The sequence below is a fragment of the Alosa pseudoharengus genome, unplaced genomic scaffold, assembly GCF_046254945.1.
Source record: "Alosa pseudoharengus isolate Yale_2024_CS ecotype anadromous, Long Island Sound unplaced genomic scaffold, YU_APseudo_1.1 YU_APseudo_1.1_scf_1, whole genome shotgun sequence".
In the NCBI taxonomy this organism is placed as follows: domain Eukaryota; kingdom Metazoa; phylum Chordata; class Actinopteri; order Clupeiformes; family Clupeidae; genus Alosa; species Alosa pseudoharengus.
In genome coordinates this window covers 1,693,465-1,717,507 of record NW_027468564.1, presented here as the reverse complement: position 1 = coordinate 1,717,507, position 24,043 = coordinate 1,693,465, and the positions used below count along the sequence as shown (strand labels likewise).

Here is a 24,043-nt window from a genome sequence, read left to right as displayed (position 1 = left end):
TCAGATGGCCAGAAGTTCTAAATGTTCTCCTAGGCGAGGGGAACATTCGTCTACCTGGAGGGGGGAAGAAGAGAAAGGGAGAGGAAAAGGGGGGAAGAAGAGGAAAAGAAGAGAAAAGGGGAAAGAAAGGAGTGTGAAAGAAGCAGGTGGATATATCCAGACATTTTAATCATCAAAAAAATGTCTGCAAAGTATATTTTGTATTATTTTTCAGATATTTGGGATGTGTTTGCCGCCATACCACTAGGGGCAGCATGCATACTTTTTTTATCTTCATGCCCACATGAGCTATAACACTCAGATTCACAGAGTAAGCAGTTCTTAACAATGGGCTGTATCTGTAAAGAGTAGCCTACATATTATATATATATTATATGTATATTTTAATAAAGTATAATACTTTAGATATTGCACATATTTTATCTGACTTAAACCACTATGCAGAATCTGTATAAGAATAACTGACATTGACAAAAAATCAATGCAGAAGACACAATGAAAACCAATTAAAATGTATTTATTTGCACACACACACATGAGCATGAGAACAACCCTACAAACAACCTCAAAATAGTAGTGTACACATTTACAATTTACTTTTCATTTCTTTCAGCCACTCCTCTTTTGACTGAGGCTCTGTATTTGGGCTGTATATAGTGCCCTTATACTGACTGTGGCCAGTTGCCTTTGTCCGGAACTGTCCACATTTCCGGCATTAATTCACCTCCACTGTTCGTTTATTAAACTTGGCCTTGGAGGTGGGTTTCTGTGGGCCAGGTCAGGGCTGTTGTGGGATAGCAGGAGGTCTGGGATGCACTGAGGGAGCAGATGAAAGGGAAAACAGTGCCTGTGGCTGGGCTCTGAGGGAGGGTAAAAACAACTGGCGTAGGGAAAGGCTGGAGTAGGCAATCCGCTGCAAAGTGGCACTTCTGGTGTAAAGTCCTTTTTCTTTTTAGGAGAAAGGAACCGTCCTTGGTTGAGCCGTTCTTGGTGCCGTGCAGCAAAGGTCGCACGTTGTTGGTCATATGGCAACAGGTTCTGCCACAGATTTACAATTCTGCCAGCCTGCTGGTTGGTAAGGGTCAAGGCTGGCTCATGACGCAGATCCACCAGGAACTCAGCTGGGCTGTCCACCTTGTCCATGCCTGGCATGTTATGTTCGTCTACAGCCTGAAATAATATAGTAAATAAAAACATAATGAGTAAAAGTTATGAGGGAGACAATCATATTTATATGATGAATTAGTATTTAGATGTAGTTTGACATAGTTTAGTTATATGAGTAATGTAGGATAATTTCAGTCTTAAGTAATAGCTTACTTACCAGTTCTGAGGGCTGGGCCAACAGAGAAGGAGTTAGAGGCGACAGGGCCAGTGCACAAGGCGATGGAGAAGGTGGCGGGGCCAGTGGTGATGGAGGAGGAGGAGGTGGCGGGGCCAGTGGTGATGGAGGAGGTGGCGGGGCCAGTGGTGATGGAGGAGGCGATGAGGTCAGTGGTGATGGAGGAGGAGACCAGGCCAGTGGTGATGCAGGAGGTGGTGTCAATGTCCAAAAGCTTGGATGGAGGATGCAGCTGGGTCCTGACACATGACAGCAAGATGTCTGTTGGTGGGGGCCACACTAATGGAAGTCTGATTCACACACACAAAGAAAGTGAGTGACTGTATGTCTGTGTGGGCAAGTGTGAAAATAATACAATAGAATTGTTTGATAAAAGAATTGGCAGGACTTGACTCACCAGTTTATCAAGCACTTTCCAGGGCTTGAAAGGGGAGGTGCCTGATGGTCCAGGTGCAGCAGCGGGAGGAGCTCCTAGTGTGGCACCTGTGGCATTATGAGCGGTCAGACCTGGACCTGATGGTGTGACACCTGTGTCCTTGAGAGCTGGTGTTGCACTTTTAGGCTGAGGAATTAAAAATAATCACTTTAAATCGTCACCAAAGATATCAATACTGCTGTCAGAATAATAAGTGACACACACTACCTCAGCAGAGTGGAAACCACATGCATGTCTGCTGACCCTGACCCATAAAAAGTGATGTCTGGCCCCTAAGCTGTGCCGGACATTTCTCAATCTGTAACACAGACATGCATACTGTGCATACTAAGACACAAGACAGGTGAATTACACTGGTTTTCATTCATTGGTTATTAGCTCACTTGTCCTATTGATCCAGTGAGTCTGTTAACACAATAGCCTACAGAACACAGAGTAGGCCTACTGTAAACTAACCTTTTAATAGAGGTCGTGCCACTTTTTCACCTTAGGGCGTGTTGGCATACTTTTTTAAGGGCTAGTCCACACGTACGAAACCGATCTTTTTTTCCTCCGTCTTCCCTGAAACCGCATCAAGAATATTTGCGTCCAAACGGATCCATCTCAACACGACTCAACACGTTACTTCATACCCCAGGCCTATAGGTGGCACTGTTTCTTTACAGAAATTGACCAAAGTTTGTGCTTTACAAACAGACAGAATAGGCTATGACGAAATGGCTAGTGCAAGGAAACCAGAATTGTTTGTGTGGACTGATGGTGAACTGTCAACTGTAGTCAACTGTAAAACTAATAAACTTTATTTTACGGTTTGTGAAGGGTGCAGTCCCGTCCTTTATTTGGCTAACGCAGGTAGGCCTACTAATCACCTTTACTTTCTTTGGTTGTAGGATAGTCCGTGATTCACATTAGTTTTGGCTATCACCCCAATTAGGCTACTAAACGCAAGGCTTACCCAAGTTCTAGGCTATTCTGTCGCCACATTTATAATATTGCTATAAAACCTTCGTTAGTAACAGTCAATACGTTTGCCTGCATCAAATCAAATCGCGCATTTGCATTCAGTGTGCTACCATCAGCTTAACGTGAGTTCTAAGCGTCTTTGTATGCTTATATCTGATTGCACTCGACTGTGAATGCATGTAGCCTATATATGTTGTAAGACATGTAAAATAAATGAATGGCACTACGCACAAATTAATGTAGCCTAAACTTACACCGCACTTTCCAACTTAAGTTCTCTCGCGTCACTGACAGTAGCTAGAATGCATTAAAAAACACCAGGGAAAAACAGTGTTCAGTCCACCAAGTCATTAGCTTTCGGCGCTGCGCAGCACCAGTTGTGATATTTATCTTATGGAGTGTAATCGTAGGTAATGTCATGTATGAAAACTAGTATTGTTAGGCAATACTATAAGTGCAAGTCCAAGGCAGCTGAGGTGTGGCGATGACATCATCGATACGCAAGCAGGATGTGCGGTTTCGCTGTCTAAACGAATTCAAACGGGCTACGGTTTCAGATTTCTCCACTCTGGGACCAGGTTTCAGAAAAGTGCGGTTTCGGGCAGTGCGTTTACAGGATTCGTTTGGACGCTCGGCCAAGACGAAGCAAAACCTCTGCGTTTAACCTAAAAAGCGTCTCCGTGTGGACGGGCCCTAAGTCTGGTATACCACTCCTTTCCCGATGTCTTCATTGATGCCATTACAATTATGATATGACTGTCAGCATTGTAAACTATCCTAACATGATAGATAGGCCTATAACGCTATCATAACAACTTCGCAATCGTAAATTGTGATATGACTCACTCACACACGTTGTTGAGCTAATGTTAAATATCTGACAGTCTGGCAAATTGTGAGAAAATGTGAGAAGGCGAGACAGAACAAAAAGAAGCTGTCTAACGTTAATGTTGGCTAGTTCTAACCATCCAGACTGGTTCTAACGTTAGCAAGCTAATGTCAACAACATAATTTACCTTACGTTAATAGTTATACTACCATTAATGCTAGTTAATGACACTCACAAATGCTGCAGCATACCACCACTGTCCCATAGTCTTAGTTAGAGAAATGTAACTAATTACTAAACTAAATAAACTTAATAATTCATTATTAATAGAAAAAATGTCCTAGCCTACCTGGGATCCGTGATTCGTAGAGATGACAGACCGCGCTGGATGACATGAGTGGCCAGAAATGGAAGAGCCGGTGCGGCGTTTGATTGGCAGGAAATGGAGCAGTGAATATTCCATAGACCTCTCCAGAATATATCCCGCCTCCTAACTTCCGTATCCATCCAACTTCCGGGCGTGGATTGTCTATGGGAAATAACATGGCGTTTTGAAAGATCTGTCCTGTCAAACCTGTCAAACTCTGTAGGTGACAAAGTAGAAAAAGCTGGTGGGCAGATTGGCCTACACACTTCTGCCATCTAGTTTCCACTGGATTTTTTGATTTTCGGTGCCGTTTGAGTAGTATAGTCTATAGTATACTACTTAAATGGCACCGACAATCAAAAAATCCAGTGGAAACTATATGGCAGAAGTGTGTAGGCCAATCTGCCCACCAGCTTTTTCAACTTCGCTACCTACAGATGTTTTACCGGTATGATATTTCGAAACGCCATGTTATTTCTAATAGACAATCCACGCCCGGAAGTTGGATGGATACGGAAGTTACGGAGGCGGGACTTATTCTGGAGAGGTCAATTGGTAAGAAATGAGCAGTCGCTGCGCGGTGTTTGGCGAAAAAAGGGAGGCAGAAATTGGAGCAAGCGCCACTATTGGCCCCGCAAAGCTGGACGCGTGTGCATCAGGCAGCGCCTGGCGCCTGAGCACTGCCAACGGTCTACTGACATCATTAATACATGGGGTTCGTGTCTACTGACATCATTAATACATGGGGTTCATGTCTACTGACATCATTACTACATGGGGTTTGTGTCTTCTGGGGTTTGTGTCTACTGACATCATTACCACATGGGGTTTGTGTCTACTGACATCATTAATAGCCTACATGGGGTTCGTGTCTACTGACATCATTAATACATGGGGTTCGTGTCTGAAAGGGCTATCTAATAAGGACTTACTTCCCTACTGACATCATTAATACATGGGGTTCGTGTCTGAAAGGGCTATCTAATAAGGACTTACTTCCCTACTGACATCATTAATACATGGGGTTCGTGTCTGAAAGGGCTATCTAATAAGGACTTACTTCCCTACTGACATCATTAATACATGGGGTTCGTGTCTGAAAGGGCTATCTAATAAGGACTTACTTCCCTACTGACATCATTAATACATGGGGTTCGTGTCTGAAAGGGCTATCTAATAAGGACTTACTTCTCAGCAGATCGTCTTCCTCCTCCTCTCTCTTCACTTCCATCTCCACTGTCGTCTGTAGTGATCCGTTGTCTAGAGGACAGGACACCCAGTATTTTATTTTGTATATACTCACACAACCAGTGTTGGGAGTAAAATGTTACTGTAATTCCACTACTTTCAGCGATAACGAGCATGTATCTTTTTTAATCAAGTAACACAATTACAATTACTGACATTCCAATGAGTTCACTACTTGTTATCAAGTAAAAAAATGAACAAATGCAGACAGGAAGACAAATGCAGGCTTTTTGCTGTTTCTAATCTAACACCTAACGTAGCAACATTAAACCCAGAGCAAGACAAATGCAGGCTTTTGCTGCTTCTGATCTAACGCCTAACGTAGCAACATTAAACCCAGAGCAAGACAAATGCAGGCTTTTGCTGCTTCTGATCTAACGCCTAACGTAGCAACATTAAACCCAGAGCATTGCCAGCAGTTTCGGACAATAGTGAGTTTGCAGTCGTGGAAGTGATGGGATTATTTTTCTCTCATTGAGATCAAAGAAAACAATACAGAGGTGAGTTGTCAACTGTGTGCAGGTGTGAGAACCCTATTTACCTCAAAGAGTAGGCCTATGCTAATAATTAAAATTTTATGAAACAATCGTTAAATCAATTCTTCTGCAAGATTACAAGTCACTTGTCAGTTGTTTTCAGGCAACTTATCAGCAAAAATACCAGGCGTTTACCACAGCACAGCCGACATTTGAACTGTGCAAAATAAAAGTTTATAGACGTTGCATTGCTGTAGCTTAAATGTTATTTTTATAATGCTGCAAGTCACAATGATCACCAACATCTGTTTACATCTGTTTGCTGTTTTTGCCTGTGGCCTGGCAACATCAGCGTTGTGGTCCATGGTGTCATAATTGAAGTGGAGCCTTATATGTGTCGAAAGGAGCTGGTAGGGGGATTTGGGGCAAGCTCTGTAGTGGTTGATCGAACGAAAAATACTGTCTCCACAGTTTATTTGATGTGTTTTCATGCAGAAAAAGACCCTGGGGTCAATTTTTACCGGAGTTACACAGAAAGACCAGACTCAATGAAGCCTTGGCAAGAGTGGAAAGTCTGGAGCGAGAGAAGAAAAATGCCATGGAAGAGGGCAAAGATCACAGTGAAGAGTCTTTTGGGGGATTTGAGGGAAAAGAACCTCATTAATGAAGAACTCAAAGAGAAAGTTGAATTCTACTCCGACAATAGCCTGGGTTTTCCCATGCTGCCTTACCCACGCGATTTTATTCACGCTGCTAGGCAGCCTGGATTCTATGGACTTCATTTTCACCTTAACGAAGGAACCAATCACAGAACGGAGGGAGGGCAGCAAGACGATGACGACACACCAAAGCCGTTATGAGCTACGTACAGACGCATTTGATAGACATTCGTAGCGCCCAATAAACGGCTCTGGGCATTCGTAAACCACATTTCAAAGATGAGAAAATGAACGCCTAGTTCCCAGACCCCATCTCAATGAGATGTGGTCTGACGTTAGCCAGGCTACTCCGACAAGAGAAAATTAGCACTTCAAACATGTTATTCTTGCTCTCTTTATTTAAACTCCTTAGTTATTATCTGATGGGGACATATTCATTTTAAATCATAACATTTCAGATCTTAAGATAGACCTCATGACAAAGCATGGCCATGTGTACACAAAGGACTACAGCGTGTTTGCACTCACGCTCCACCTACATGGTTCCCTGGAAATTCAGAGTTCTCTAATGGGGAGCACAATTTGAATTTGCTCAGTGAGTCACTCTGGCAATGACTAATGATGCTCACTACCTATGCCCATGAAACTGAGCTGCACCAATCACATCAGTGTATCTGATATAGGCGGGCCAGAGGTGAGCTAAACAGATGGCAACCCTTAATATTTCTAGATTTCCAGAGTGTCTGCATGATCCAAAAGCACACAAACACCTCAGAGAGACTCAACATTTCCCCCTCCCACATCCACATACATTACAAAGGTAGGCTTAATGTGGTCCGATTGCATTTTTGGAATTTACTGATGCAAACACGTTAAATAGCGTCCTCTTAATTTTTTTTTACAGGTGGCTGCATTCGGTGGATGTCAAGCCTGGCCTGAACAAGATGATGCTGGATATGCTGAAGAGAAGATGCCAAGCCTGGCCTGAACAAGATGATGCTGGATATAGGGCTGGGTATCGTTCAAAATGTTGTCATCAAAGACAAAAACATATTGACGTTCAGTGCCTTCAGTGCCTAAATTTGGATGTGTGTGAGAATAGAGTCCATCATCTTGTTTTCCAAAACATAAAAACAGTATATTTTCTGTAAAATACTCTCTTCCTTTAATTTAACACAATGTTTTAAAATAAAAAAAATAGGCAAAACACAACAACCTGCACATCAATCAGTTAGTTAGTCAACACACTGACAAAAACATGTGCAACAAGCGTACAATTACAGTGTCCTAAAACAGGGAAGATATATCCAGCATATTCACAATGTGTTACACTCATGTTGGATGCCATGTCCATCAGAAAACATGTGTAATATAATCCACATACCGAGTCAATGTCTGGTTTTGTAGACATGGGTGATGAAAACAGCTGAGACTGATGTTGCTACTGAGGCTACTGAGTTCATGGTGGTGCCTACAACGACATTGGAAGGCTCCCATTGCTTACTTCCTGACCAAGTCTCTCTCTCCAGAAACACAAAGGGTCCTTCTCAGTCATGCTTTGGAGGTGTTGAATGCACGGGGCATTCGGGTGGAATGTGTAACAATGGATGAGCATGTCAGCATGTGCAACCAACTTCGGTGTGAGATGAAGGGCCACGAGAGCCGCTTCAAACCAGTTTCTCGCATCCGGTGACTGGCGAGAAAACTATTTGAAAGATGGACGGTTGCCACATGCTCAAGTTGGCATGTACTATGTTAATAAATACTCGTTGAGCATACAGTTTAGAAATATGTACTGTGTTCTCTGTATATGTTGAATAGATGAGTATTGACTTTAGCTATCTGATACCTAATGAAACCTTGTAATGATAGTGATTTTAGATGCCAATATTTTTTTATAGATTATTGACAGGCTGTTTGATACAATGAATGGACGTAATCCTCTGATACCTGATGAAACCTTGTAATGATAGTGATTTTAGATGCCAATATTTTTTTTATAGATTATTGACAGGCTGTTTGATACAATGAATGGACGTAATCCTCATGCCAAAGGATTCAAAGATCCCTTGGGTGCTTTGAATTAGATGGAGAGGAAAGCATTTTTGTCAAGAGCCAGGGAGTACTTGCTCACTTTGGTGACAAAAGATGGAATGACGCGCTCGCTGTTCCCTTATGCATCGCGTTCCTATGCTCTGTTGTTCCCTTATGCATCACATTCCTAAGATGCTCCGTTATTCTGTTACGCATCGCGTTCCTAAGATGCTCCGTTGTTCTGTTACGCATCGCGTTCCTAAGATGCTCCGTTGTTCTGTTACGCATCGCGTTCCTAAGCGTTATCTGTGATTATACATTACCGATGGATGGATGTGATGGAAAATTCACTTCCCTGCTTTGAATGAACAAAATCACATGGTGCTTTCTTGGGGTGTCTTGTTTCGCCATGATCGGAATCATAAAACATTTTTCTTTTGCAGGCACTTGTTGGTCATCGGATCTGCTGGCGAACAGCGGTCTTTGAATGGCAACTCGAGTTAAGCTTTTTTTAAATTGGCAAAAGTTTGATCAACTAGCCAACTAGCTCCGCTGGTGGGAAAATGCATGGGACTCATGAGTTGTAGCGCTGTCCTATTGCGTGCAGAGGAAATTTGAAAGACAGCCGTTTATTCCGCCCCTCGGACCGAGCATTGCCAACGGCAAGTTCCCAGACCCTACATCTTGATGTGGGTATGGCTTGTCGATTCCTGAACCGCTCCATGTTCAGCGGTATGTGCTCACCGAAGGGTTCAGCCAGGATCACTTGGAGCTCCTATTTGATTCGATCAGAGTGTCAGGTAGGGTTGGTGTTCTTTTAATTACAATAAATTCTGAAAATATAATCTTTGTTATGTCTTGTAAGTAATGCAAGTATTGTGTGCCCGTTTTCCATACAAGGCGGCTGGAATAACAATCCATCGGCACGCACGCCAGTTCCAGGCCATCTTCCGCCGTCTGATGGATCTGTGTGGTGCAATGTGGCAGCCCAAGACAGCAGTGTCTGCTATGGAGATGTCATCTGCTGAAACTGCTGAGGAGCACCCATCTCCATTCACTAACATCTCAACCCTTGTGTGTGACCACAGTAATCACAGTAATCTGGTCTGGTGGAAAATGCTCTGGTCTACATAGCAGGGTTTGTGATGTGTGCCGTGCGAGCTTGGTCAGAGATGCTGTACCTTCTTCATTTGACAAGAGCTACCACCTTCTAGCCCTGAAAAAAAAACACACAGTGAAGGTTTAATTTTATTGTCTTCTTTTTTAAAAACTTTTATCGTTCAGTCTTTGCTTTGCTCTTATTTTCTCTGTTCTGTAAAGTGATTTTGAGCACTGTCTAAAATGCTATATAATGTATTTTTATTATTTTTATTGTTATTATTCATATCTTGATATTAATATGGCTCGTCAGGCTAGGTGGTCATTTGAGTGTGTGTCTGGGAACGACCCTGACAGTCAATTCCAAAGCTTTGTGCTTGTCTGCTTCCAAAATGTCAATATGTTATTCCCAGAAGTGCCAAAGTCATGACTGACCAAGAGAAATGTGCTGTGGCTATATAAGACAGAATTGAAAATATGATGCTGTATTGTAGCTAAGCTAATGTGCTTCAAAATCTGACATTCTCTTCCAATTCAAATCTTCAATTTGAGTACGAGACACAGTCATTGTCTGTGGGATTTGTCTTGTTTACATCTGTATAGTTTGTGTTGTGAGAGTTGTGTATGTGTGTGTGTGTGTGATAGAGCGAGTTAGATTCTTGTCTCTGCTAAAGCTGGGGAGATTAAGAAACAAACACACACACACACACTTTGCTGAGCTGTGTGCAGGCCTGACACTCCTCTCACAAAGGGGCCTCTGTGTTTGTGTGTAAATATAATTAGGCCTATATCATATACTATAATTAGTGAGATATAATTATCTGAAATGCAATGGCTTTCAATTTGTCATTTAATATTTAATCTGTGTAGCACACAGTTGATTTGACATTCATGAACAGTTGTCGACACATGAAGCGGTTTTAATTAGCATTCTATACAGGCTACAGAATTATAGGCCTACCTTTGGCTTGCGTCAGGCATGATGTAGCCCACTGGCATAGCCTATTTACTGTCACTGAACAGGCTACCAAATGTGCATGACACTTTATCAACAGTAGGACATGTCTTTCATTAAAGAGTATAACTAAAAATGCCATGATCACGATAAGCTATGTAGCCTAAATGCTTTATGTGGGAAGCAAACCTCCACACACAAATATGATTCCTTTCCTATGCTGTCTCGCTACGCGTTACGGAAATGACGCAGAGTAGCAAGATTCCTAGAACCACACACGTCAAGTTAAGACATTTCAAGTCACATAATTTTCATAAATTATTTGGAGCTAGTGAATATGTAAATCCATACTTGGTGACTGTTGAAAAAAAAAGTTTCTTCTATTTCTGAAGTTGTAGGCAACAGGTGATGAAAGCACAGGTTGACGGAACGATCTTTTTGGACTTGTTTTCCGACTGATTCCGTTTTTTTTTTGCAACACAGCTTGATTAAGCCAGAAAGTTAACCTGCTACGGACCAGGTTAGTTCTGTGGCATAAATTCCCATAGTTACCAAGCAGAGATTCACGTAAACCACACTAATGGAATGGAACTCTCCCTAAAATTAGCAAGACTTACCGAAATAAGCTAGGTTTGACCTTTAGCGAGGTTGATAGAATACCTCTCAAGGTTTGGCCTTTAGCGAGGCTGATGGAATACCCCTCAGGTTTTTCTCCATTGACTTGTTCTAAGTAACTAAATGTCTAATTGTCTATTACAATTACGATTATGAAACATAGCTAATTGCGATTTTCTGAAAGTCATTACGATATCCAGTCAAATTTTTGAATGTCAATGAATGATTGATTTAGTTGTGTCATTTCTGATTGGCATGGCTAGTGTGAGCACAGCACTCCTGATTGACTGTAAAGAATACCAATCAGAGGCGCTGTACTTCTCACATATTTGTTTGTTCATAGGGGACAACTTTTATCTGTAAAGCTAAAGAGTGTGTGTGTGTGTGTTTTATATATGTATGTATTTTTTTTTTATCTTAGTGACACAATGAAAACCACTCCATCCATGAAGGGAAGCAAATTTATTCTGAAATGTATTCATATGTATGTATTTTTTTTATCTTAGTGACACAATGAAAACCACTCCATCCATGAAGGGAAGCAAATTTATTCTGAAATGTTTATTTATTTATTCATTGTGTGTGGGAATTGACTGAAACATCAAGGAAATGTCAAAAAAATGCAACTTTTACTACTTTTTTGCATGTACAGTATACACGCTGGGCTTGTCAACCAGATAGCCGTATATGCATGTACAGTATACACGCTGGGCTTGTCAACCAGATAGCCGTATATGCATGTACAGTATACACGCTGGGCTTGTCAACCAGATAGCCGTATATGTCGGGCTAACGAATCTCTGGCCACTTGCTAACGTCGTCTACCTATTCTGCTGTCAGCGCAGGATCAGGCAGACAATCGCCATTTTTTTGACCCCATGCTGCACACGCACCCAACCTAGGCTCTGGATGATTACTAACATTAAAACTTTGCCATAACCAGAATGTGGACCTTAATCGGAATACGGTGTGCTTGAAAACATAGTCACACAAACCAGCTCCGTGTTGTGAGGTAAAACTCTGTTCCATTTAACCACAGAATCAAAGGCCTTCTTGAGCCATTCCACAGAATCCAAGGTTCCATTTAACCACAGAATCCAAGGCCTTTTGAGCCATTCCAGGTTGCTCAAGGTAGCGATGTATTTTACCTCAACATAACGTTTCCAAAATCATTTTGATGGCACATAACCTCATAACATGACGCACGGCACTTCTGCCATTGTCTGAGCGGCCCCTCCCCCCAAATCGAAGCGCAAAGAGCTGCTATGCAACATGAATTCTGAGATCTGTTTCTGCTGTCGTTGCATTCCCTCTGTCATATCGAAGTTGTGTTCCTACTTTTTGTATTGGTGCGCTTCTCAACCAGAGGGGGACCCCGAGAGCAAATCTTTCTTGAGAGAGCCTGTAAAGTTAAAGGAAAATTCCGGTTTTTAGCACTTTAAGGCCCTTTTCTGGTTTGTTTTGGATGAACTAGAGTGGTGGACACCGAAATTTTGACGATTGGTCAACTCACCGAGTGGTTAGTGGTGTTCGTTGATTATTAAAAGCAAATATATTGGCGCAATGTATGATTTCCAGCCGTCTTATTTGCTATTGTGGAACTATTCACAACCGCTCAATATTTGAACCTGAAGCATAGACGGTCGCGCAGTAATATCAACGTGCAATGAGTCTTCCAACAGAAATCAATGGGATTTTACAAAATGCCAAATAAAACACGACAGAAACTGTATTTAGCTACGCTACTTGTTTTGGAACATCAACGAACACCACTTACCACTCGGTGAGTTGCAGTTTTGAAAACGAACGTTAAGGGTTGTTTTAGGACATGTTTGAGTAGCCTACTACAGTATGCCTATTGCCAGCCACCCTGAGAAGTCAAAGGCGATTCAAAACGAGTCAGAAAAGTCGAGACAGGACCAAACGTCAAAATTTCGGTGTCCACCACTCTAGTTCATCCAAAACAAACCAGAAAAGGGCCTTAAAGTGCTAAAAACTGGAATTTTCCTTTAATGCCGAGCCCTGATGTGCTGATTAAGTTTCAAGGGGTATCTGAATGCTTCTCCACATTGGCCACATTTATGAGGCTTCTCTCCAGTGTGGATTAACATATGGGATCTGAGATTTGCAACTTGTTGAAATCCTCTTCCACACTGGGGACATTTATGAGGCTTCTCTCCAGTGTGTACTAACATGTGTTTTTTAAGATCTGAGGACGATCTGGATGCTTTTCCACACTGGGCACATTTATAGGGCTTCTCTCCAGTGTGTGCTAACATATGGCATTTAAGATTTTGAATTTGCGAAAAAGCTTTTCCACACTGGACACATTTATGAGGCTTTTCTCCAGTGTGGACTATCATATGGGTTTTAAGAACTGAAATTCGTTCAAATCTTTTACCACAATATTCACACGTATGAGGCTTATTTCTGTCTGAGGATGTTCTAGGTGCCTCTCTGCCATGAAGCTCCTTTCCAGTATGAGTAAGTATATGGCATTGAAGATATGCTGCCATTGCAAATGCTTTTCCACAATGGACACATTTATGAGTCTTGTTGCCAATGCTCTGGTCTTGCTTAATGCTACAAGTGTGTATTTGCTGGTGTTTCTCGAGTTCAGTGATTGCTGTGAAACTCTTCTTGCAGACTGTGCAGTGGTGCAGCCCTTCTTGCAGCTGCAGGTTGAGTTCATCATTCTGTCCATGGATCTTCTGTTGCGTTACATGTGGGTGCTCTGATACACCTGAAAGAGTTACGATATGGACTTGAGAGGCATGAATGAGAATGAGAGGCAGATTCAAGATTCACAATACATTTATTACAGTTTGACATGGCGGGGTATATCAGCATTAAATCACACGTTTAAAACTGTACATTTTTCATTTAAAAAGGAAAGGAAAGATACGTCATGTCTTTTAGTTGTACTCATGGGTGCTACATGTTCTATCCACTGACAAAAGTGAATAAGTGGGCCCCAAGAACTAACTAATGTGGTGCAAAATGTGCTGAATCACCTTTAGCTGGCTCTGCTGTAGCTGACTCACCTACATATTTATTCATAACTGTGTTATTGAAAGTATTGAATGTCCTGTGAATTAATAACTAGGTAACGTGTGACTAGTGACAAGTAGACGGGCCTAACCTCGCCCGCGGCTACGCATATAGTTTGTGGATATGAGTGTCGCGATTTCGGTTTCGAATCGCATATCGTTACAGCCCTATAAATATGTAATTTGTCGAGAAATAGAGACATTTATTTCGTCAACATTGGGCAATCAAGGGTGAATTAGATTGTTAGCATACACTGGACAGTTAAGTAAACACAATTTCTTCAAATTGTTGTGTTCAGAAACAAGCAGAACTCCATCTGAATGTAAAACGAATGTAGAAAGTCTAACTGCTAGCGACTTTGCCCATAGACTTCCATTGTGTGATGTTAGCATGCTTTCCCCCACATGGGGGGTGGTAACCTTTCCGAACCTCTTAACCGTCTGTATCTATATTTAAAAAACGGGAGGGTTAACAGTATGTTAAAGCCATGTTTACTCTATTTAGCTTTTGTGGTTGAATGCATCTGGCCAAAACATACAATATAGTAATAGCAATGAACTAACACTGAAAACAGTAAGGCTATAGGCAGAAAGTGTTTGTTTAATCTGCAGGCTTATTAGTTTGCATTCTCCTCTGCGTCTCCTCTGCATCAACATTCAGAAATCTAGCCTAGAAATCTAGACGCACCCTAGGGCTAGTCTAGAAACTCTCCGGTGGCTTGTGAGCTTGAACTTCTATCAGGCCAATCAAATCATGTATAGAGTCGTTAGGCGGGCTTAACATAATTATTGAGATTGCAATGGTTTGGCTTGAATTCCCTGCTACTTGAAAACAAAGAAGATGGATGTGGCTGTTGGCGAACAGCATGACACGAGTTTGAACTAGCCAACTAGCACCGCTGGTGGGAAAACGCATGGGACTCACATTGCTGTGCTATTGCGTGGAGAGGGAATTTGAAAGACAACCGATTATTCCGCCCCTCGGACTGAGCACTGCGAACGGTGAGTGCCCAGACCCTACATTTTAATGTGGGTCTAGCTCGTCAGGCTACATCCAGGCCACATTTACACAAAACATTATTCTTTAGAAAGTATAGGTTACTACTTCTAGCAATTTCAATAGTGCCACCTATCTGAGAGGTATACAAAAACAGGCTGGGTTTAATGCAACACAGATTTTTTTAATAGTCAATACAAATAGTACATACATATGATACATTTATAATACAGTAAATCACATGTATTGTAGTCAACTATTTCAGTTTAAAGTGCTCAATTATTTTTTCCACAACAATTTAAAACAATTAGCATTTTTTTGTAAATTCATTTTTCCCATCTAGAGGTGGGTGAAACTCTAGACCAGTGTTTCTCAAAGTGTGGTCCGGGCACCACTGGTGGTCCGCAAGCTATCCCAAGTGGTCCGCGAGCAGACGTGGTAAAATATAATATAGATCAGTGGTCCCCAAATTTTTTTTTCCGAGGGCCAGCTCACTATGCCTGGCTCTAAGAGAGGGCCAGAGACTCGGAGTATATTAGTAACCATAAAAACCTCAGTGCTGTGAACAACAGCAGTCTACCTTAGGCAGGCTACTGCAATTTAATACTATTGTTAGCTGTGTTTATATTGCAATCATGCCATATCAGTGTAAAATGTAGCTCAAATGAAATAATACTAGTAAAAAAATAGCATTCCAAAAGTATTAGCAGGGAGTCCCAAAAGTGTATTTTATTCAAAATGTGTGAACTCTGTGTCTTTGCATACACAGCTCAAGTTGTGAACAAGCAATATCCTACAAATAATTTGAAGTTCTCAAACTATGAGAGTTTTATGAAGTGCTGGCAAAAACATCTGAAATGACCACTTTCACTCACCTGATGAGAACTTTGTGAATTGTGAATTTGTATGAACATTTTAACGAGTGAATAAAAAATAGAAATAATTATCCCAGAAAGTCCCAGAAATATGACTTGAATAGAAGTTAGTTATTAACAATTAATTGATAAACTTTTAGAATACTGAGCACTGATGCAGTCAGCATAGGCCTCTTACCTTGTTTGCAGGTAGGCCTACATTTCATTCCGTTTTCGATGGCAAACGCGAAACAGCGCCAAAACAACCACCAGTGGACAAAAAGAGTATTACATGTGTACTGTTAAGACTCGCCATAGAGAATGAATGGGGGAAATTACGGAGGTTATAGTTTGACGATGTCGTAGTCCCATGCGGGCCAGATGCTATATACCACAGATATGTTTTGAGGGGCCACCCAAAATGAGGCCGTAGTTTGGGGACCACTGATATAGATGAATTGTTTGCAATATAATAACTTGTATGTAAATCCAAACAGTTCTGCAACACTGTCAACACTGTTTATGTAAGACATGCCAGTTTAAATCATATGACTCCTCTGACACAATAAGCAAAGTGCAAAGAGAAGTTCGTTGCGGGTGGTGGGGAAACATGAGGGGACACCTGTTTGCACAAAGTACATGGGTGAGCTTCCTGAAAGGATGGGACAGCGCAACAGAATGTAGTTACTACAGTTGAGTGTGTCCTCTGATTGCTACACAAACAAGCACGGCTCTTTGGTGTTAACAGACATGCTGCTGTTTGGCATGCACTTACTATGCACAGAGAATCACAGGCTCAGTCCTTGCCTCAGTCATTGCAAGCGCCTCATGCTTAATCACCCACTATGTGGATACTGTTTTAGACTTGATTTAGATTTAGTGTTATTTAGTATAATTTGTATTTTAGTATATTTGTTATCTTCTACTGTCCTTATTGCTTAGTTGTGTTTTCTTCATTGTATGTGCCTTCTTATTTACTTTTTATATTGTTTACTTGAATGTAATGTTTGTCTGTGGACCTTATTGGTAAAATATGTCTCGTCTCCACCGTGGGATAGTGGGAAACGTAATTTCGATCTCTTTGTATGCCTTGACATGTGAAGAAATTGACAATAAAACAGACTTTGATTTGACTTTGACTTTTCTTATATTATATACTTTTAATTACTTTTTCTGCTGTAACGCTCCTACACACAGTTGCGTTCCGTCAACGCATGCCAGTGGGTGTTCCCGACAGTAGCTATGCAAATGACTTAAGGTATAACCGTAATTTGATTGGCTGGTGCCATCCATCGATTGGCTTGATTGGCCGGTGCCATCCGTCGGTGAAGCAACAGCTGAACTTCTCAATGCGAGCGACGGGAGAAACGCGACGCAACGGACCCACAACTCCGTTTGGCAACGGATGACGTGAGCCCATGTAAAGTGAATGGGATGCGTCCAGCATTGCAACGCACGCAACTGTGTGTAGAGGCCGTTAGTGAATTAGAGGTGGATTTTGTTGTTCGTTCTCATGACACAGTTCGCGTCGTTCAGTTCATTCGTTCGTTCAGTTGCATTTCCGGTAGCCTACAATGTAGTTCAGCGGTGAATCATGGAATGCAGGTTCTCAGCTCCTCGTTTGTGCAAACGGTCAACAACACTGTAATTGTAGCGGCAAATATATAGCTGCAACTTAATGATTATGTGTACTTTTAGACAAAACAGCAGTAGCTAATGTGTTCATTCACCTTGAGATTAAATTGACATATTGAAGGTAAATAGAGTAGACTACGACTAGATCAGCTAATTTCTTTTTTAAAAAATGTGTTCATTCATAAAGGAACAAAGACCCAGTAGGCTATGCTGACAAACATGTTTAAAGGCTTGGCAGAAAGATTATATTGATGAAAAGGTTTTTGCCTAGGCTACAGAGCCATAATCACTCTGCTTCTAGCCAAGAACGAGTGACTGACTTAACAAGAACGACAGACCGAAGTGAAACAGGTGGGGGGTCTTGGCGTGAGAACGAACGAACGAGACAGATTGAAGAGACATTTATTAACCTGGCATGACACAGAAAATACAAAGACAGCATGCATTTACCATTAGACAGATATTTAAATGTAAATGCCAATATTGAAATGCAAAATGGAATTGTTAAAGGGAAATTCCGGTTTTTAGCACTTTAAGACCCTTTTCTGGTTTGTTTTGGATGAACTAGAGTGGTGGACACCGAAATTTTGACGATTGGTCCCGTCTCGACTTTTCTGACTCGTTTTGAATCGCCTTTGACTTCTCAGGGTGGCTGGCAATGGGCATACTGTAGTAGGCTACTCAAACAAGTGGTGTTTGTTGATGTTCCAAAACAAGTAGCGTAGCAAATACAGTTTCTGTCGTGTTTTATTTGGCATTTTGCAAAATCCCATTGATTTCTGTTGGAAGACTCATTGCACGTTGATATTACTGCGCCACCGTCTATGCTTCAGGTTCAAATATTGAGCGGATGTTTATACACGGTTGTGAGGTGTCTGAATAAATAGTTCCACAATAGGCCTAGCAAATAAGACGGCTGGAAATCATACATTGCGCCGATATATTTGCTTTTAAAAGGGATACCAGGCAAGCCTGATGCTTTTTCTCTACGAAGCTCCCCCTACCGTCTGTACGTGTCGATACGTGTGCGAGCCCTCTCTGGCTTCGCCAGCTCTGCCATTATACACACGTTTGCAACAATCGCTAGCATTTCGTTAGCCTGCCTCTGTGCTGGGGATGCAGGATGTAAACTGATCCTGCTTCTCGCGATGTCTGAGACTTTGTGAGACGGAAGGTCGGCGGGTAGGATACACCGAACTTGCAAGTGGGATATTCTTCCTACAGGCAGTAGGGGTGGGCGAGAGAGCCTTCATTCGCCCCGTAATGAGTCATTTAACCATGTACCGACTTACGAAGATGATTAATTAACACGAAAACGTTGCCTGGTGTCCCTTTAATAGTCAACGAACTCCACCAACCACTCGATGAGTGGTTAGTCCTTACTCTTTGTTAAAATAGGCCTAAACCATTTCTTTCGTTAATTACAGGATCAGAAGGTAGCCTATCCGTCTTTCACTGTAAGGCTTGAATTTCATGCATTTAGCAAAAGTCCCAGACAGCAGCGGAGTGGTAATCGGGATTCGTTATTTGTAAAAGTTCTTTTTTACTTCGCCCTCCTATAGCCTGGATTGCGCGATCGCAGCCCTTTACTTTCACTTCCCGCCACCCTCATAGTCAGCATAGACGGTAGCCTGATAACGTGGGATGCTCCATAGCGTAGGCCTACTACTGAATATTTTAAATGAGTGACCACGATAGTAGCCTTAAGTAGCTTTTTTGCTAGGCCCAGCAAAGGCTGGCAATGTGTAATATTCCGCTGGTTGGTGCACACGCAAGTGTTCAAATTGATTGTCCGTCTTTCAGAACGATTTTCTTGGAGCAGATCTTCCACACAACTTCGGTAGCCTGGTCAGTATGTCTCTCTTAGCTGTCTACTTTCATCAGCCCGTATATATATATATATATATATATATATATATATATATATATATATATATATATATATATATATATATATATATTTTTCATTTTTTTATTTTTTATTTCTGTACAGACATATGGTAATTAATTAGTGTTTACTACCCCCCCCCCCCCCCCACACGATATCATCGTCCATCACAATGTTTTACTGTACACATCGTCAAATGCCAATTTAGGGGACATCGCCCAACTCTACTATCTATCTATGCCAATGCACACCCAGCTCTATTAGCTAAGCACAGCTCTATGATATGCTCTCTGTGTTTCCTTCACCCAGTTAAGGGCTGACCATCCCCCTATTCCTATTGTTGACAAAAACAAGCTCTCTGTGTTTCCTTCACCCAGTTAAGGGCTGACCATTCCCCTATTCCTATTGTTGACAAAAACAAGCTCTCTGTGTTTCCTTCACCCAGTTAAGGGCTGACCATTCCCCTATTCCTATTGTTGACAAAAACAAGCTCTTGCATACCCTCATTCTCTGCCCTTCTCTAACTTTTAAAAAGAAAACAAGAGTTGATGACCTCCGTGAAGTATCAGACCCTGTTCTCCGCTGCACGGGAACAACATCGACTAAACCGCACACATACATCCTTTTCTCTTCCCAGGTCATGTTTTCCCAAAAGTTCTTAAAAATCTTCTCCCTGTCCGCCTCTGTGATTTCGCTGCAGTGATGTTTGGACGACTTCTCGCAAGCCACTGACGTACATCTTGGTCCAATCAAACGTGGCTCCTTTAACAGCTCTTCATTCCTGTGCTTACCAGTGTAGGATTTTCCTTTCATTCTTCTCTCTTTATTGACTAACTTCTTCTTACTTTCCTTCTTCTGCCTTTTTCTTGGAGGCGTTTCATCCTCAGCAAGCAAATCACCCTCGGTGTCATCCTCAGCCTCGACAGGGACATCTGGCGTATACAAGGAATTTGGTCTCTGCATTTATCCCCATCCGTGAATTAGTGAACACACAGAGCACACAGTGAACACACAGCGAGGTGAAGCACACGCTAACCCGGAGCAGTGAGCTGCTACCATTCACGTATACAGGCTGGCGTCATCTTGGGAAAACAGTCATGTGACAATTCAGCTCACGTTGCACGACGTTGGACTGGAGCAACACGAGCTGAACTGTCACGTGACTGTTCTCCCAAGATGGCGCCCGCTTGTATACGTGAACGGTACTGTTTCTAAACTATCTTTTTAATAAACTGTCTGTACACTTACAAAGTTCTCAATGCTTCGGTTTACATGTAGGGCCCCCCACATTAAGCTACTGTGGAAGTGTGGTGCTATTTTAAGCCTTGTTAGTGGTATAGAAATAGCGATTTCTTTTTACTTTGCATGTGCCCCGAAGAGTAGCGTTAAACGCTTATTAGCGGTTTGTGGTAAAACTGGTCACGTTCGATTAGCATGAAAACATATCCCAGAGAACGGATAAACTCAGTACACATGTTATTAACCCCTAGGTACATTTTGCGCTGGAATTGTCCTTTAATATACATTTCAGTTATTACATGTTTAAATTGAATTTTAAATATCATCCAACAGAAAAAAATACATGCAAAATGATAATTCAGAGCTTAAATGTTTAAAAAATTCAGTGCTTCATATAGGGGAGATTTATACACTTTTAGGGGGGATTAATACAGTTTGGGGGTTCCTGATCTTAAACTTTTGTTTTCCTTTCCTCGGTTAGATTTGATGTAGAAGCACCTAGCATAATTTGACTTCAGCAGTGACAAATCCTGAGAGAGAGAGAGAGAGAGAGGCACATGCAAAGTGGTCCTGCGCGTGTGTCTCTGCATGGGGCTACGTTCAATTGAAGTCAGAAGTTGGTCCGTCCAGTGAATAGTCCTGCATTCACACCGCTACATTATTAGATTAACGTTATCAGACAGCGCTGTAAAATGTGTGCAGGAATGTCTTGCATTATGATGGCTAGAGTTGCGGGACTTGAATAAACGATGCGCAATACCCGCAATCCTGCGATGAAAATAATATGGGGATTTTGAATTATCGGAAGTGTTAAACTCTCGCGGGGACAAATAAATCGGAAATGCAGACGTTTTGCGCCACACAGTTTTGTCTTCTGCCTTCGAGTGGATACTGTTATCTTCGGTACGTGAAGACGGCACACTTTGATCTTTGCTAACCCAGAGCTAACTTCCAATGCAACTTGCCATAGGTAGTTAGCTTCAATTAACACCCCGATCTCCTTATATGGGCAAAGGTGGCAGCTTTGGATCCTTTTTGTAAGCGAACTTCAGAGGTCTATACGACTGTGAATTACAAGGTCATCATTCATTAATTGTTAACACTCACTTTCCAGAAGATGCTCCTCCTCTTCTTTCACTTCAATCTCCACTGGTGCCTGGAGTGTTTCACTGGAGCCTAGGGGGGACACCCAATACCTTACACTTAATTGCGCTGAAAAGCAAATGGGTCATTCCACGTCAATTCAACCACGGCCCACCTCAAAAAATTACCAGGTGTACCTATGTTACCCAGGAGACACACCTCAAAAAATTACCAGGTGTACCTATGTTATGTTACCCAGGAGACACACTGTAAAATTACTTTTATGTAAGATCAATACTTTTCAAGATACAGCCAGTTTTACAGGGGGAGGGGGGTGTCGATTTTGTTCGGCCTCTTTTTTTGTCAAAGTCCACAAGCCCATAGCACAATAACTAAACCATGTAGGAGGCTCAAATTTTGCATGCTGGTACATAAATAGGAATAGTATGTAGCAAAATCGTCATGTTTGGCCTAGATCAGTGGTTCTTAACTGGTCTGGCTTTGGGACCCACAATTTCCCATGTTCATGAAGTCACGACCCATATATATTTTATAGCGTTCAAGACAACAGATTTGGTGAGCTACATGCTAAGAAAGGCGAAGTGCCTGTAGGCCTATTTGTTTGGAACTTGTTTGGCATTACATTTGTGAAGTCTCCAACTCCTGATGTCACCTTAAAGTACTTGACAGGTCTTTCTTTGACAGGTGTACTTTATTATGAGGCATTTTCACTCATGTTCCAGCAATTGTGAACATCGCACACTGTGGATTCTGCACCATTTCGTCTCAATTTAAGTCTATTTGAAATGGGCGATTTCTTCTTTTTTTTAACCACAAGCTCCGCGACCCACCCAGAATGGTTCCGCGACCCACTTTTGGGTCCCGACCCACCAGTTAAGAACCACTGGCCTAGATGATCCTGCATGGTCATTGGAGATTTTATTGGAGTTTTTGGCTGGGCTCTGTTTAGGCCTTCAGAAGACATATTTGTACTCAATATAGGCTCTTGGTTTATTTTCCTTACTGAGAGTAGTAGAAACACTCTCACAAAAAGCAATGAACAGAAAATAAATTCCTTCAGAGTCTGAACAGCAGACCTCACAAGTCTGAAAAATCATTTTGGTTCTCATTTTCCCAAACACCTTGTGGGAATATACAAAGATGTTTTATTTTTTTTTCTTTATTCTCCATGATCCCTTCTTTTTAAAAAACACCAATTTGACTTGTCTTATGCAAATCTGTCTTTTTTACTTTCCACCCTGAACATGGGCAAAATGCACCATTGAGATCAATATGTTTTGTATAGAGTTACCACAGGCTACAACCACAGGTGGCACTGTGGTAACTCTATATATCTCTATCTGCACCAAACTGCTCTCCGGGCGCCGAATTACGGGCTGCCCAATGCTCCGGGTGTGTATGTGTGCTCCTAGTGAGCTCATTGCTCTGAGTGTGTGAACAAATGAATAAAAGTATTGCTTAATACATAGGATTCGTGTCTGAAAGGGGCATCTTAAAGGACTTACATTCCAGCTGATCATCGTTCTCTTGCTCATCCAATTCTGCCTTTAACTCAACCTCTTGCTCCTCCTCCTCTTTCTTCACTTCAGTGTGTCGTTCATAGTATGTCACGTTATACTCTGAATTGTCTGTTTCAGATTTAACGTTACAGTGAAACTCTCCAAATGGCTTTTCTTCTTCATCTTGACATGATATCATACGGCCATATTCTTCCTCTTTGATATTTTCTTCTTTCACCACCAGGTCAACCTCCAGTGTTTCGGCATCGTTAACGTTACAACCAGAGCTCAACTGTAGTCCAAAATCCATGTTCCCAACGGAGATTGGCAAAAGGAAACCACATCCAAAGTTCTCTAGCCCAAAGAACAACACAAAGAAAAACACATCGAATGATTCTCAAAATAGTTTTCCTTCCTTTCGGAAAAGGACTGGCTAGAAATCAACATGTAATTAGCCTACATTAACTAGCCTATACACACTACCCGGCTCATATGAAACGGGCTATTAGGCTATCGCTGGTCTAGGCTGTAGACACGCAAGCCTAGCCTACCTCAAGCTCATACAGCGTGGCGTTTGTCTAATAAACACGCCAAACGGACCAACATCTGAAAAAATTCGATGTTTTCTTCTGCTTATTTTTCCTCTTCTTCTCCTCCTTTGGCGGTTGCCAAACTACTTATGGTGCATTACCGCCACCTTCTGAATGGGGTCAGAATAACTACATGTATTTACATTCTACTTAACCCGTTGTCCT

The 24,043-nt window shown here is 41.8% G+C and overlaps 2 protein-coding genes across 5 annotated transcripts in view; one reads left to right on the top strand and one right to left on the bottom strand.

Annotated features, from left to right (window-relative positions):
• Positions 1–24,043, top strand: part of LOC143121097 (NACHT, LRR and PYD domains-containing protein 3-like) — a 295,171-nt gene that overhangs the window by 176,897 nt on the left and 94,231 nt on the right. The gene's annotated exons all lie outside the window — the stretch shown is intronic.
• On the bottom strand, positions 11,468–23,945 carry LOC143120111 (uncharacterized). Of its 4 annotated transcripts, none has more exons than XM_076281355.1 (3): positions 23,295–23,945; positions 21,793–21,897; positions 11,468–13,765 (listed from the first exon to the last, which is right to left on the bottom strand). In XM_076281355.1, the coding sequence occupies exons 1-3, from the start codon at positions 23,596–23,598 to the stop codon at positions 13,032–13,034; spliced, it is 1,143 nt and encodes a 380-aa protein (XP_076137470.1). In that variant the 5' UTR covers positions 23,599–23,945; the 3' UTR covers positions 11,468–13,031. The 4 variants fall into 4 exon arrangements, with proteins under 4 accessions (XP_076137470.1, XP_076137471.1, XP_076137472.1 ...); XM_076281356.1 differs by having other exon boundaries at positions 21,793–21,861; XM_076281357.1 differs by lacking the exon at positions 11,468–13,765 and adding an exon at positions 19,619–20,378.